Here is a 16,178-nt window from a genome sequence, read left to right on the forward strand (position 1 = left end):
TTGTTTTGCTTAGCTTGCAAAAGTCTGATCGATTTTTCATTAAGTTAAAATGAATACTTGAGGAAGGGGTTCCAGGAATTATGACTCTCAGGATGAAGTTATTATATAATAATTTTAAGTTTTTTAAACTTTTTTCAAAAAGCATTCAAATTTGATTTTGAAATAACATGAAGAAATTTTAATTGTGAAAATGTTTCCACAATTTTTTTCTTTCTATTTAATCTTTTTCACATTTTATGAACACCTAGGAGTTTCAATTTTCAACTTTCATAAATTTAATGGAATGATGTATATTGTTAACAGTATAATTTGTTGTTCATAAATAAGAACAAATAAATCAAATATTGTTATGATTAATATTTTTATGACAATGCATTTTTATTTTATAAGAATAACGAAAACTGTTTCACACAATTAAATTTAAGTTTTTGAAGATAAAAAAAACAAGGGCATAAAAATTATGATTTTCCATATTTCGTCCCAAATTTATTCAGCTATTTTCAACTATGACAAAGGACTTTGTTATTGGTTCAGTTCCAATAAAATCATCCATTATTTTTTTTATATTTATGCTGAGAAATATTTTTTTTCCTTTCAATTTTTGGCTTTCATGAAAGGAAAGTTGTTTGATTTGCATTATTAAAAATTTGCCTATTTATAGGTTTTATGTTTTTTTCTGGATATGAGATGGAAATGAATAAAAGTTGGATATCTTGTTATGCAAGCTAACCATGGAATTGGAAGCGAATTTATGTGGAACGTGAACACGATAAATGGATTTGGATGGTCAATTGAAGAATTAACTGGATAAACACGAAAAAGGAAGGTGTAATGAAATTGAATTGAAGAAAACAGGGTATATTCACAGAGAACGGGGCAAAAAAATTTCAATGAAGAAAATTTAAAAAACACAGAAAAAAAGAGCTTTGGCAGGAGTCGAACCCCCGACCTTTGACCAACGTAATATCAATGGTTGAGGTAACTTCCGCTTGCGCTACTCGAGCCAAAGCCAAGCTTTAATAGAACTTATGCGATTTGAACTGGTCATATATTATTTGCCTTTGCTAAAGCAAATAAGTCAAATATAATGCAAATTAGATCGAGACAAATCGATTTGATTGAGTCAATGCAAATAACAATAATTGTGGGTGTATGATCAATTCAGAATCTAATCAAATTCGTGTCAAACTTTAATTAATTTTTTGTTCACAAATGACGCTTATAAAAATAGAAATAAAATATTTATGATTTAAACTGAAAAATGTGAAATTTCATGATGTCAAGTTTTTTTATTTTTATTGTTTATCAGTTATTTTTGGAAAAAACACAAAAACATAAAATTATTCAATTCATTTTATTTATCACATAAAAATATATTGATATGAAAAGAAAAAATTGCTGATCAAAATAAAACAAGTTTCAAATAATCAAAATAAAAAAGCGAAAAAATAAACAGTTATTTTTACAAAAGAGCTTTTGTTCACTTACCCAATACTTAAATAATGTTATTCTTTTGGAAATATTGAAAATTTAATTGTAAATAATAGTTGTAAGCATTGAGATAATTATAATTTTATGATTCACATCAAAAAATCAATAAAAAACAAAAAATTAATAAAATCAAACATGTTATCAAATAATTCTTTCATTAAATCAGCTAAAAATGAAAGTTAAAATTATTCGAATATTATGGGTAACACAGCAAATATGAAAAACTAATAACAAAAATATCGGTTGAAATGTTAAAGAACTCAAAAAATCATCATGAAAACATATAAAAAATATACGAATGATGAACATATTAAAAATTTATAAAAAACAAACTGTTATTTAATTGAAGACATTAAAAACATTCAATTATTATGATCAAACTTATCACATTATTTTTGACTTTTTGATCACAAAAAAGATCTTCTCAAATCAGTTTTGATAAAGTCAAATCAAATAAGATTGACTAAATGCAAATTGATTGAGTCAAATCAAAATTATGCACTCAATTCGCAAAAGTTCAAATTTCTTATCTCTCAGCTTGAACCTAGCTGAGATTGAAATAATTTTTAAAACCAAAAATCCAGCAAAAATAAATTTTAAGAAAAATAATAGAATGAAAATGCAATGAAAACAATTATGTTTATTCTTATCTCTTTCAAAAATAATCATTTCTGATGTATCTCGAAGTGGGAAATGGTTGAAAATATCGATCAAATAAAAATATGAAGATTTATCTATTTCTTTTCTCATGATCTATATCCAATTCATCCCATTCACTTGCATCTGCTCCATCTCCGGCATCCATTTCCGATCCTTCTTCTTCTGTTGAACTTGATTCTTCTTCATCGAAATTTTCTACATCGTCTTCTATTTCTTCATCATCATCCTCTTCCTCTTCATCATCTATTGCTTCTACAGCCTTTACATACTCCGAATCAGAATATTCACACACAACCTTACAAAAATCAATAAAAGACGGTTTCAAATTTTTGACATAAACATATGGGGAAAAATATTTCATTTCAGGCATTTTCATTGAAAAATTATGCACTTAAAATGAACTTTTTTGTTATTAAAAAACACAATAAAAATGGGTTTATTTTTTGAAATACTTGTGAGGTCACAAAACATTTTGTTATTACATCAATGAAATTTATTTACTGTTATGAAAATCGAATTTATTTTGAAATATGGGTAATTATTTTTGAAATCATATTTTTTCATTCATAATTTTCTGGACAAAAATTTGCATTGAATATCAGTGAACGAACATTGAAAAGTGAACAGGCTTGTCCAAGAAATATTTTTCTTTGCAAAAGCTTAAAAATTTGTTTTTCATTCAAAAATAATGATTATCTCATTTTTAATCTAAATCTACTCTCAGTGACAAACAATCTTTGAAAAAATATCACACCGAAAAAAGTTATGATTTCAAAAATAATCGCCCATATGATAAAGTTTAATAATGTTATAAGTGGAACAATTTTTTCATGCTTTGTGCAAAAAAAGCTTGAAAGTCAGTATTTTCCCCCATATGATGCTAAATACTCAGCTATGTGAGCTTCTCTGACACCATGCATTGGCATAAATCTTCTCATTCGTGACCAAGTTCCTTCTATGACATTCGTACAAGCTTTTGTAAATCTGTCTTTAAATCTTCTTGAATGATGAACAATTTTATGCACAAATCCATTATCAGACGATGTGGAATATGCCTTCCACTCGTCAGAATGGATTTCTGTCCCTGCATGAACGTGCCTTTTTATGATTGGTAATAAGACATTTCTCGTCCTTCGATACACAAGAAATAGCAAAACCTTTCCTTTCTCTTCTTCAGAACTTCTTTCAATCATTCCGAATATCCACAATTGAACCTTCCTTCTTTCCTTTTCACATTTTCTGCAACTCTATATGGCTTCATCAAATTTCCACTTCCTTACCAACACCTCCAATCAATTGTTGATGCATAAGCAAATGAAACTCACATGCTCTTCTGCAAATTCAATTCCAATCTCCAACTGCGTTAATTGATGCACCACAAAGTAACAAACATTGAAGTTGGTCCATATGAATCCACTAAAATAGTAAAATAAGCATTAATTCGCTCATTGATAGACGTGAATATTGAAAAGGAGTTCCTTCTCGAACTGTTATTGATCTTCTGCATGGCCTACAACGAAATCTTCTTTGAGAGATTGTGTTTTTGACATATTTCATTTGCTTGTGACAATCCGGACAATTCCTTTCTTTAGAAATAATTCCATTTTGATGAAGCCATTCCCATGTTTTATTCTCATCAAGAAATTTTATCAGCAATTCCTTTGACATATTCAAAATATTTTTTTGTATTAATGGGTCAGATCAAATCTGCCCCGTTCTCTGTGAATATGCCGAAAACAGTTGCAAATTGAATAAAATATTGAAATTGATTTTTAAATAGGAATATTTTTGGTTTGAAGTTTTTTTGCAGTAATTATTATTATTTTAAGTTATTCATACTGTTGAAGGAATCAGGTATTAGATGGCTTTAAAGAAGAAGAAAAGCAGGGAAGGAAAATAAGACAAACAGATGAAATTCATAATATTATAAAGATGCGTCGAATCGGGCTTTGGCGAAGAATTAGTTTTTGAGGAAAGAAGATTTTTTTGTGAAAAAATGGAAGTGAAAGAAGAAGAGATTGAATGAAAAAGGGATTGCTCAATATTTCATTTTTTTTGTTGGAAAGAGAGAAAGAATCAAATTGAAATTGTTATGAATTCAAAGGATATTATTTGCCAGAAGAAGACAAAATCCAGAAGAAGAGAATTTCAATGAATTTCTCCGTTGAAATTAATTGGGTTTCATCTTTTCAATTTTCAACAATTAATCAACTCGTTCTATTCATTTATCATCATGATACTTCTTTCTCAAATTTATCAACATTTCATACAACTTCTTCTTCTTCTTCTTCTTCTTTGTCATCATTCACTTCATCGGATTGAATTTATTCATGATCTGTTTCATCTTCAGAGATTAAGAGAGAAAGAAAAAAACAGATAAATTATACAGCCGAAAGAAATTCGCATCAATTAAAATTTGAGGAAGAAAAATGAAAAAAGATGCAAAAGAGAAAAAGGATAATGAGTCTGTTTACAGAAGAGATTCAAAAAAAATGAGATTGAGAAGATTGAAGAGATTATTTGAATGAAATGAAGAAAATATTAGGATACGAAATTTGAGTTAAAAGTGGAATTTGAGAAACAATTAAAGGAAACAACAGAGAAAAGAAGAAACAAAGATTATTGAATTATTAAAAAGAAAGATTGAAAAAACATCAAATATAAGAATTATTATTTATATATATTCTTTTAAAGTTGATTTTATTTATTCCTTCCGAATCAAGTCTTGTCAATGCAACATTTCAAGTTTTGAAATGAAAGTCTTTGATGTTTTGAAAGATTATCAATATGAAAAAACAATAACGTTCTTTTTTTTTATTATTTTTTTTTAAAAAAATGAGATGAAAATTTGCGATGAGACATTTTCAAGGAATTAAAGATAACTGTCAAATAAAACATCAATTGTTTTGAAAAGTTCAATGGAACAATTGTTATTCTGTTTCGAATAAAATAAATAAAAAGATCTTGAAAATTTTGTGTTTATTCAACAATGGGAATGCTTATAATATTTTCTCTTGCTGTTACAAAATCTCCTTTTTATTAAAATGTTCTTTTTGCATGTTCATTCATTTCAAGATTACAAAACTTCTGTCCTTATATCATTTTTTTTCATCTCTAAAAACCTTGGTTCGTTAAATAATCTCTCATAATCCAAATTTGAACCTTCTCTCAATTTCTTTTTATCTGTTTTTTTTTTCTCCTTCTTTGATTTCTATGGAATCGCGTTCATCTGAACAAATCATTTCTTTGTAATAAATTTCTCTCAATTCTCGTTCTTCTTTCTTAAACCTAATTGGTTCCCATTCAAATTAACATACAGATCTTTGGTTGTCAGCTCATCTTTTTCAGCTAAAACGAAGCAGTTTACAAAGCAATCCAAAATGACTGATATCATTCAACGAACCCCGCAGTTAATGCGATGAGATGTTCCTTTAATTGCATTTGATTTTAGCAACTTTCTTTCCTTATCAAATTCAATGTTTTGCTCCAAAAATCAACATTGATAACTTCTTATGAAACATATGCAACGGCTCTGGTTTATAAAATGGCTGGACTATCCAATGTTTGTGCACTACCGAAGCATAATTCTTTTCTGCTCTTGAAATTACTGGTTGAAAGCCATCAGATGGAGAAGAACTGCACGCTTCAAATTCCACAGAATGCTGCTTGTCAGCATCCGCCTAAGCCTCCACTCCTGCTTTCACAAACCTCAGCCCACTCAGCCCAAGCGCCTCCACAACCAGCGGTGACATCGCTTCAACCTGCTTCCCCTGATTCTCTTTTATTCATTCCATAAACTCTTTGTACGCTGTAGGATGATAGTCGACTTTCACTCCATTTCCTCCCTTTTCTCCTTCCTCCACCTCTTCGCGCTCCTCCAGCGCATCCAGTGCAATCAAAGCAGTGAAATTGTGTTGCGTAATCCAACATTTCCCATTTCCCATTATTCTCAATTAATGCAATTTATTTTGTTCTTCACAATGTTGGTACTTTTCATATCGCTTCTTTGTGTTGTTTTCTGCTTAAAGAGTTGACTGGATAGACAGCACTGCTTGTGGCAAAATCTTCGTTGGAAAAGGAGGGTGAGAAAAATTATCAGATGATCGACAGGAGCACGTTTATATTTTCAGCGATAGAGATCCGTTTATAACTGACTTTTCCCCCTCCAACGCTTTTGTCAATGAAAGCGAGCATAATAGCAGAACTCAAAATGCTCGCAGAGTAATTGCAAACATTTTTCAAAGATCCTTTTTAATAAATAACATGCTGCCTTGTTCGTTATAGCTCATCACGCTGCAGGCAAACAGGAAGGGCTGATTTATCGAGTTAGCATTAAAGACAACATTGACTGCTCATCTCCTTCTGCCTCTTGTGTGTTCTTCTCTTTTTTTCTTTGCATTGAGAATGAAGAAGAAGAGATATATATCGTTTCAGTAAAAGAAGATGAATATACGAAAAAGATGAATACAAACCTCAAAATTATAATAACTGCACAGTACCAGTAACAAAGAGCATCATTAAAAACGTCACATCGCATTCGTCTAGATATTCGTTGTTTATTAAAAAAACAATAAAAACATTCGGAACCGAACGGTCAATCAGTTGCTGCTGTTCACCATTTATAAAAGATGAATAACGATACAAATTGAGTCTATTAGAGGATGAATAAAAAAGTCAAAAGTAAGTTCAGGTAGGAAAAGACGAAGAAGATTGAAATGATGGATTGATGCTGAAATACATAACTGATGATGCAATGAAGAGAAAAGGAGAAGGGATGGAGGATGAAGAAGAAGGGATAAAAACAAAGGTCCATTATGGATTTGATTGTTACATGGTTAGAAAGAATGTTTCTTGAAGTTTAAAGAAATCGATAAATCTTGAATTGAAATTGCAAATTTTATAGTTTTTGAACAATTCAAACGAAACAGTAAAACTCTATTTAATAGAATATTTTATCTACTGCAATTTTTGATGCTCTTAACCTTCTTATTATATATGAAAATAAAATATGAACAATAACAAGAAGAATGAGGATTTGTGCAATCACTAATAAAATATACTCCATTCTAAAGATAAGTTATTGACACATTTTGATTGATTAGTGTTGATATTATGATATTTTCCTTCCTCATCGATAAATTGTTCATAAGAAAATCTTCAATGGAGTGCTTTCATCCTGTTCTCTTAAAAAACGAAATATTTGTTTGCTTATTATTTCATTATTTTTTTCAGCTTTGCAAATATTGCGAATATGAATATCTAAAAAAGAAGATAATCAAAAAAGAAACAAACTTGTTGGTTTGTTTATAACGATCACACGTTCAAAGAATATCTATTTTTCCAATAATAATATTTTTCATTGAAATAACTTTTTCAGAGCTCACAACGATGTGAGATGAAGTAATAGGAATAAGACACAGCACGAAAGATACAGTTCACAAATCTCAAAATGATAAAAAAAGCGTCAAAAAAATTATCTGCATCTTCTTCAACAACTTCTGAAAAGATGCTTTTCAAACAAATCTGAAACTTATTTTGAGTTTCCACATTTTTCTGGATAAACAAATAAGCAATGCACTTTTTTCGATTAATTCAACTTTTTCATAATGCATCAGCCCTGAAATATATCATTTGAAATTAATCACAATTAAAAAAAAGAAAAATCAAACGAAAAATATATTTGATCAGATGTATTGCATTCCTTTTTTAAGAGAAATACAATTTTCACCCATTTATTATTTTTCTGTGACTCTGCCAGCCACTGACTCCATTGACGTTTTTTGATCAAAATTATCCACCTTTGTCAGTTCCGTCAGTTCCCCTTTATAAAAAAATTGGAAGAATTAATATCGCAAAATTTTCCAATCATTTTTTTAATTAAAGTGCATAAGCACCTTAATTATCAAGAAAGTGTTTCATCAATTCCTTCTCTTGTTTGAGAGACGCCACAATCTATGGGTCAGTCGCCACATTTGATCAATGATGTCTGCTTCACAATTCCCTCCGATTGTTGGACTTACGCCGTCGGCTGAGGCTGCAATGCAGAACAGTGGGGCGCAAAGCCAACCAGGGACCTTATCTCAACCGAACATCTTTTCTTCCGCTTCAATTTTTTCACCTTCTCCATCGGAAGGTTTAGCACAGGAGGCGACCCATTCGGATGACAGAAAGAAAGACGAAGATGACTTAGAGATATCTCAACGTATTTGTCAGGAGTTTGAGGACATTTTTGGAAAGGCGCCAAATTTTTCAATTTTTGATCTAAAGCTTTCCACTATATCTGTCCAAGATGTTGTTGTGGAGAATGCAACACAGGATTTTAGCCTGTTGTAATCTCTTGAACCACCCGCTGCCAATAGAACAAAGAACTGGATTAACGATGCGTTAGATCAGGCGGGTTACAAAATGGAGATTTTTCTTTTCCAGGCGATTAAAGCTGCGCTCATAGGTTTAGCCGAGACACCGACTTCAAGTGAAGGTGCAAAGCAAAGACTGGCTGACATCTTGATTTTGGTTACCAAGGCGCTTCAAGAGGCACGAACGGTTCGAATTCAAGGCAGGTTTGGATTCAGGGCTGCCACATTAATGAGTACAGGCGCTTCAACGGGAATCCTCACAGAGAGACAGGAACTGATTCTCAGAGAAGCAAGACAAGAAGCTAAGTTTGAAGGAGGTTTCCAAAGACCAGCATTTCCTCTTATACGAGTTCAGCCTTCTGCAAGAGAACAACCAGGAACACTTCAAAGAAGATATAGTTATCCCATTTCTCACACAAATACACGGTTTTTTCGGAGATACCCCCGGTCCTCAGCGCTCGCAAGAAGGCAGCAATTCGGAAGAAGGAGGAACCAGAGCAGTTGGAGCAGGAGACCAGGGGTGCGTCAACAATTTTAGGTCCAGTTCACAAGGAAACAGAGCAGAGGAGGCACATTGGAGGGAGAACCGCTTTGTTTCTCTCAGCATGGAAGCGAATCGGAGGAGAGAAATTGATAAGTAGAGGAGTGCAGGCCATGTGGAAGAGCAAGCAGTCCAGGAAAGCTCTCAGCCAAGTGCAGTTCAGAGACGGAGCGTTGCTTCTCAACCAACAAAAGATCAAGAAATTCAAGAAAATATCAGAAGAACAAATACGAACAGGAGTCGTTATCCCGATGGAGCAGAAGGATGTGAAATACAGAAGCAATGTATTTCTTATTCAAAAGAAGTCAGGCAGCTGGAGACAGATTCTCGATTGTCGGAAACTGAATGCAGCGGTGAAGAGAACACATTACAAGTGCGATGGAGAAAAGACAGTGGAACGGCTGATAAGACGGAAGGATTACGCTGTATCCCTAGACTTGGAACAAGCTTATTACTTAATCCCAGTCTCAAAGGAGCTAATGCCCTATCTTGCTTTCAGATTCATGGGAAGAGATTACTCCTTCAAAGGCATGCCTTTCGGCTTTGTGGATGCTCCGCGTCTGTTCACGCATATTATGAGGAAGGTGACAGCGGAGATAAGAAGGAGATGGGATGTCAGAGTCATTGCCTATTTGGACGACCTACTTTTTCTGCATCAAGATCAGCAAATCTTGAAGAACATAATACAGGAGATAATCGTATTTTTGGAAAGCCTCGGTCTGCTGATAAACAAGAAGAAGTGCAACCTCATACCGAGTTCGCAGTTCAGCTTCCTGGGATTCGAATGGAACACAACCAGCTTCGATGTGTGTCTAACGAAGGAAAGAAAAAAGGCAGTGCGAGAGCTGTGTCGCTCGTGGGAGAGAAGGTGTTTAAGAGCCAAGACTATCAGAGTGAGGGACTTAGCATCATTCGTGGGAAAGCTCAGTTCTACACGCTTCGTTCTGCCAGACGCATCTTTACACCTCCAATCAATCTTCAAATTGTTGCAGAAAGGAGTTTTAACAAACGGATGGGATGGAATGATGAGGCTGAATGCTTCAATCCTCCAGCAGATAAGAAGATGGAGATGGACATTGAGAAAGAACCCCAGACGCAAATTAAATCCAGTGTTTATTCCAGAAGCAGTTCTAACCACCGATGCATCAGAATGCTCCTGGGGAGCAACCCTCAGACTAAACAGAATGTCACTAGATTGTCACAGTCGTTTTCCATTCTCCGTGAAAAACCAATCATCCAACTACAGAGAATTAAAAGCAGTAGAACTTGCTTTAACTCGCTTTGCCCCAATCCTATCAGAAAGTCGTATATCACAGTTACAACTTCGGTCAGACAATTCGGCAGTCGTCTTCAACGTGAACAGATGGAATGCAGGAAGGAATCTTCACCCGACACTCAAAAGGATATGGACATTGAAGGAGAAATTGAAAATAGTCCTGAAAGCAGTTCATCTCCCCGGATTGCAGAACACAAGAGCTGATGCCTTATCCCGCCTGGAAAGAGCAGGAGACTACAGCATTACGGACGAAGATCTCTCTCAGATTCTGGAGGTGCTTCAAGTTACTCCGACACTGGACGCCTTTGCAGCTCAACACAACCACAAGGTCGAGCGTTGGTGCGGAATAGGAAGCCCATTGGGAGAAGACGGTCTGGCATATCCATGGAAGAACGAGTGCGTTCTGGCACACCCCCCAATTCCACTGATTCCAATGACGATTCGGAAGGCACAGAAGGAGAGAGCACCAGTAATATTACTCCTGCCGAACTGGAAGGGGCAGAACTGGAATGTGTTAGTGGAGAAGACACATCATCGGACATTCGAATGGAGGAGTCTGAGAACAGTGTTGAGAAAGGGTCCATCAATGGCAAGCACAGGTGCATGTCTTCCTCCAGGCAGATTGAGAGTCATATTGATCAATCCACCAGAGAGAAAGGCGAGAGCTGGTGGAGAAGGGCGTTGGAAGATAGATCTTTCCCAGTTTCATTGGCAGAGGAGTGCATATCGGGAATTGCTCAGTCGACGTGGGTTGGATATTTATTCGGCTTCGCACACTTTGGAGAACAGTGGGAAAAGAGTGATATGGGCATAATTCCAGAGGATATTCATGAATGGGCAGCTCGATGTTCCAGTATATTTATTACCCTTAGAGACAATGGAATGAGGCTGTCATGTTTGCAACTCATCCGCTCAGCAGTTTCATTTTTCACAAGCTTGGTTTACAACACAAATTTAGGGGATATTCCGATAATAAAAATATTGTTTTAAGGGTTTAGAAGAACAGAGAGGTCAAGAAAAAAGAAGGTCCAAGAAATTTGGAATCCGAAGACCATTCTGACATTCTTTTCTAATCTTGGAGAAAATCAAAGCTTGAGTTTCAAACATCTGACAATGAAAGCCATTGTGCTCACCATGCTATTCACTGCGTGCAGGTTTACAGAGTTGGAAAGAGTAGATATGGAAAGATCAAGATTCGAGCATGAAGGAATATACCTGGACACAAGGCTCAAAACATCGCTTAATCGAACAGAGATTGCCGTTTCTTTTTAAAATGAAAACACGACAATTTGCCCAGCTTCGGCCATTCAGGTTTTGTGGGAAGAGATAAAGAAAAGAAAACCAGATGGAAATAAATTGTTTCTAAATACCGAAACTTTTCATCCTCTTACAGTGGAAGGAATTAGACGATTGGCAAAGGAGACGTTGAAGGAAGCAGGAATTCCAGGACATTTTACTCCTTATTCAATAAAGGCTGCAATGCTTTCAACGCTAACGATGTCTGGAATTCCACCAACTCAGATTGCGAAGTTTGCCCACTTAACCCCTAGAACAGACATTTTGGTGAAGCATTATGTGAAGGCAAATCTTGCATCAACATTGGGGAAAGTGATTGCCTCAACTATGAATGCTCCCAGTGAAGAGTCAGCAAACAATCCGTGTTCCGAAGATGGTGGCAATGCGTACGCCAGTCCAGAAAGAGACCAGAGGAACAATAATGATAGACGAGCAATGGAATCTGGGATGGTACTGAGGGACAAGAAGCGCCTGATGAAGCCATGTTTGAGTGAGGAAAAGGCTAAAGATACTGTTAAATTCCCTTCCAGAGTGGATGAGCCTGATGAGGAGATGGAGGAACGGAAGTCACTTGGAGAACAATTCATTATTCGAACAAGATCACAAGCAAAAAAGGAGGAAGAGAGCAACAACGCAAAGAAGACGCACACTGTGGTAGTTATGATGGCTTCATCATCCAACTAATTGATTCTTTCAAACAAGAGAAGGAATTGATTCTCCACTTTCTTTTTTAAACAAAGATGTGGAGTTCGTTCAATGTTGATACATTTTTTGAGGAAAAAAATGAGTGTGATAAGATGCTGGAGAGTTTTGTTCATTTTCTTCACTTCAAGCATCAGTCTATAGTTCCCTTACCGATTTTGTGATTCCACTTTTTTTCTGTTTCTCCTTCAGCTTCAAAATAAAAATAGCTGCTTGTTGCATTTCGGAAATGCATCAGACACTTCTTCTCTTCCATTTTCATTGGACATTTTATCGACTTCATCTTTCAATAATTGAATATTCGACACTTCATCCATCAATAAATTTTGTTTTTTACGCGAAATTCTTCATTTTCATCTCTCTGAAAAAACATTGTCACTACATTTTATATTTAAAAAGTTTCTTTGTGACTTGTATTGTCATTGCTTTCTTTTTTTTTTTTTTTTAATTATTCTATTTTATGACAGTACTAGAATTTTTTTGTTTTAATAAAAGTTTTTGATGAAGATCAAAGGAATTATTAATTTATTATTAATCACTTGTTTTGCCTGTTCTGAATCAACACTCTTTTTCTGTCAGTTTTTAGGTATAAAGTCACGAAACACACATATTGACCTTTATTAATTCCATATATTATTTGTTTCTCTATTTCTTTTTATGCGTTTTCTACATTTCACTGTATTTGATAAAAAAACTGTATCAACAACAATCACTGACTGCACTCCTCCATTTATTTTTCAGTTGTTCCGAGATCTTCTCTTCCTGACAACTATAATTGCAATAATCACAACAACCACCACTACCACCACAACCACAATAGGAACAACAATAGCAACCACAGTCCCTGCACTCATCTTCTTCTTCTTTTCTGGTTCTGGCTCATCTTTCTTCTCCTTCAGGTATTTCTCATACACATCTTCAGGAGCAGCCTCTTCATCTGTTGCCCCCACAATCCATCCTTTGTTGCCATCGTTGTAGTCCTTCGCAAATGCAAAGGCGTCTTTCTGTTGGCTGAACTTATCAAAGTCTGGAGCAATGATGCACAGTGATGCCACCGATGAATCTTTCCCTTTGTTGTCACCTAACTCAAGTTTGCCTTCACCCGGAAGTTTCAAATTCTCAACTGCATCTTTCACTTCAATGAGAATAGCTCCTGCCTTTCCACTTGCTGCTTCACACGATTTGAATGAACATTTCTTTTCTCTTCCCATTTCCACTTTCGAACCATTATCAACCATCTTGATCAATACACCTGCACACAATCCCTTCGATGATTTCACTCCATTCATGGTCAGCCCTTCTATTCGAACACTCGATGCTTTTTCAGCTGCATCTTGGATGTTGATTGCTGCTCCATCTGTCACACTCACTTAGCTGATCTCAACTGTATCTAATTTGACTGAAGAGGATTCGTTAATAACAAACAGTGATTTTTCGAATTTCACTTCATTATCGCCCTTGCATTCAACTCCACTCATTATAAGTTCTCCTTCTTTCACATTAACAAGATGGAATTTGGCAATTTCTCCAACATTTCTGGGTGCAATTGGCTCTGGTCTCACAAATTTGCAGTTCACAATACTCAACTTAGCACTTTCACAATCTGCAACAATCAATGAATGTGGATCGGTATTTGATTCCTCTGGCTCATCCAATGACAATGGGAACAAGAAGGATATTCCTCTGAACTCAACTTCACTCTTGCATGTGAACAAATGACTTTCTGATTTAACATTACAATCGATCTCCACTTCTGTTTCTTTTTCTTCTCCATTTGCTTTGGATACACCCACAATAGTTATCAATGAAAATTTCTCAAGTGTAACAGCTGCAGCTTTGAATGATTCATTCGTTTTGATGATATTGATCTTGAAGTTTTCTCCTCCAACACCCACTCCAAACAATTTGTATGCTTTATCAAGACTTTTCTTTGGGTTGTCATAGCTCAATCCATTTTTGGTATCATCATCACTTCCTGATGAACTCACATATACATTTGTATTCGGATCAAAATACACTTCTGTGAAATCAACTTCATTTTCATTATCAGTTCCTTTTGCAACAACAAAGCATTTATTTTCATTTTTCTTGTATCCAGATGCAAAGCTTTTCTTCATCGCTATTGCCATGTCTCTATGAAGGCTGACTGGCACATCTAAATACAATCCTGTGTTCTTTTCAGCATTCGAAGTTGCATCTGAATCTGAAACCTTGCATCCAGTAAATTCTAAATTGGTTCCTGTTTCTGGCCATGTCAGTTCATCTGCTTTTGTTATTCCTGTCATTTCCAGACATATTGCTCCTGATTTCCCCTTTGTACATGTGCAATTTTCAAATGTTGTTTTCCCAGTGTTTCCAATGGAGAATGTGCTTTCTGCATGTTCGCTCTTCACATAAAGTGCTCCACATGTATCTGTTGATGCATCTTCAGATTTGCATTCTGTGAATGTGCATGTGTCCAAATTCACTGAAATAGCTGTGTCTGTATTTCCAACAATTTTCATAACAGCACTTCCCTTTGATGTGATCTTCTTCAGATTCAATGATGTCAATGAAACAGCTGTCACTGCTGTTGTTGTTCCATCAACCAAAAATGGTATTGCTGAAAATGTTACTGGATTATTATCATCTTTGCATTCGACCTTGTTCATTGTCAATGTACCTGCACTCACTTTCACAAGATGAAATTCAACTTCTTCCCCTGTATTTGAAAGCATCCCAAGTGTATTGGTTTGTGTTGTAAGCTTAAAATCACAAGTATCAATTGTTAGAGAAACTGATCCATCAGTAGCATGAATCAAGGCATATGGTCCTTCATTTCCTTCAAATTGATTTTTCACTTGTCCAGATGTTGATTTGAAATCGAATATCAAATTCTTGAATGTCACTGTTTTTTGACAGGTGAATAAGTCCTTTTCAGATATATTGCTACAATCAATCTCAACTTTAGTCTCAGCTTCATTTCCAGTGTCCCCTGCTTCTACCACTCCTTCTATAGTAATTCCTGTCTCTTTTGCGAATGTCACAGCTTCTGCTTTAAGAACTTCTTGTCCAGATTCTTCTCCTTTTTTCATTATTTTTATTGAAAATTCTCCTGGACCTTTTGATTTATCCAATAATTCATAAGCTTTTTTTATTGTTTTAAATGGTTTTTCTTTTGTTCCATCTGCTGCGTCATCACTTCCTTCATTTTTAACATATGCCTCATGTGGATCAAAATATATTGCAGTGAAATCAATATCTTCACCTTCATCAGTTCCCTTAGCTGCAACAAACCAGTCATTTGTTCCTTTCATATAATTTTTGGCAAATTTCTTTTTCATTTCTGTAGCAATTTCCTTGAACTTTCCACTGTTCACTTCCAAATACAAAAATGTCTGTTTATCTGAACCAGCTTTGCACCCACTAACTGTCAATTTTTCTTCCTCAGACCATGTCAGTTTTTCTGCACTATCAATTTTTGTCATCTTCAGATATATCCCACCTGATTTCCCATTGGCACATTCACACGAAGAAAATGATGTTTTTGCAGTTAAGTATCGTGGACTTTCTGAAATATTAAATGTACTTGATGTTTCATTGCTTTCAACATACAATGCTCCACTTGTGGCATTAGATGCTTCTGTTGATATGCAATTGGCAAATGTACACCCATGGACATTGACTTCAATCTTCTCACTATTGTTTCCCACAATCTTCACCACTGCACTTGCACTCGACTCTATGTTATTCAATGTCGATGCAAGAAATGTCACTTTTGTTGCTTTGTCAAACAAAAACGGAGTGGTTGAAAACTTAGCAGTGTTGTTATCATCACTGAAAGATACTGCCTCCATGTTGAATTCACCTGCTTCCA

At 34.9% G+C, this 16,178-nt stretch overlaps 5 protein-coding genes across 5 annotated transcripts; 2 read left to right on the plus strand and 3 right to left on the minus strand.

The window, feature by feature from the left end:
* Window positions 1-2,221: 2,221 nt before the first annotated feature.
* Window positions 2,222-2,527, minus strand: MONOS_14662 (uncharacterized protein; the record flags this gene model as incomplete). The annotated part of the gene is made up of 1 exon (XM_067867482.1): window positions 2,222-2,527. The coding sequence occupies one exon, from the start codon at window positions 2,525-2,527 to the stop codon at window positions 2,222-2,224; it is 306 nt and encodes a 101-aa protein (XP_067726204.1).
* Window positions 2,528-8,133: 5,606 nt separating this feature from the next.
* MONOS_14664c2 (uncharacterized protein) lies at window positions 8,134-9,148 on the plus strand (the record flags this gene model as incomplete). Its single annotated transcript, XM_067867485.1, has 3 exons — window positions 8,134-8,366; window positions 8,511-8,813; window positions 8,863-9,148. The coding sequence occupies 3 exons, from the start codon at window positions 8,134-8,136 to the stop codon at window positions 9,146-9,148; spliced, it is 822 nt and encodes a 273-aa protein (XP_067726205.1).
* Window positions 9,149-11,947: 2,799 nt separating this feature from the next.
* MONOS_16575 (uncharacterized protein) lies at window positions 11,948-12,304 on the plus strand (the record flags this gene model as incomplete). Its single annotated transcript, XM_067869476.1, has 1 exon — window positions 11,948-12,304. One exon carries the CDS (start codon window positions 11,948-11,950, stop codon window positions 12,302-12,304), a length of 357 nt encoding a protein of 118 aa, XP_067726206.1.
* Window positions 12,305-13,059: 755 nt separating this feature from the next.
* Window positions 13,060-13,611, minus strand: MONOS_16576 (uncharacterized protein; the record flags this gene model as incomplete). The annotated part of the gene is made up of 1 exon (XM_067869477.1): window positions 13,060-13,611. One exon carries the CDS (start codon window positions 13,609-13,611, stop codon window positions 13,060-13,062), a length of 552 nt encoding a protein of 183 aa, XP_067726207.1.
* Window positions 13,612-13,692: 81 nt separating this feature from the next.
* MONOS_16577 (uncharacterized protein) lies at window positions 13,693-15,039 on the minus strand (the record flags this gene model as incomplete). The annotated part of the gene is made up of 1 exon (XM_067869478.1): window positions 13,693-15,039. The coding sequence occupies one exon, from the start codon at window positions 15,037-15,039 to the stop codon at window positions 13,693-13,695; it is 1,347 nt and encodes a 448-aa protein (XP_067726208.1).
* Window positions 15,040-16,178: the final 1,139 nt, after the last annotated feature.

The sequence above is a fragment of the Monocercomonoides exilis genome, assembly GCF_001643675.1.
Source record: "Monocercomonoides exilis strain PA203 chromosome Unknown scaffold26-1319188, whole genome shotgun sequence".
Classification (NCBI taxonomy): Eukaryota; Preaxostyla; order Oxymonadida; family Polymastigidae; genus Monocercomonoides; species Monocercomonoides exilis.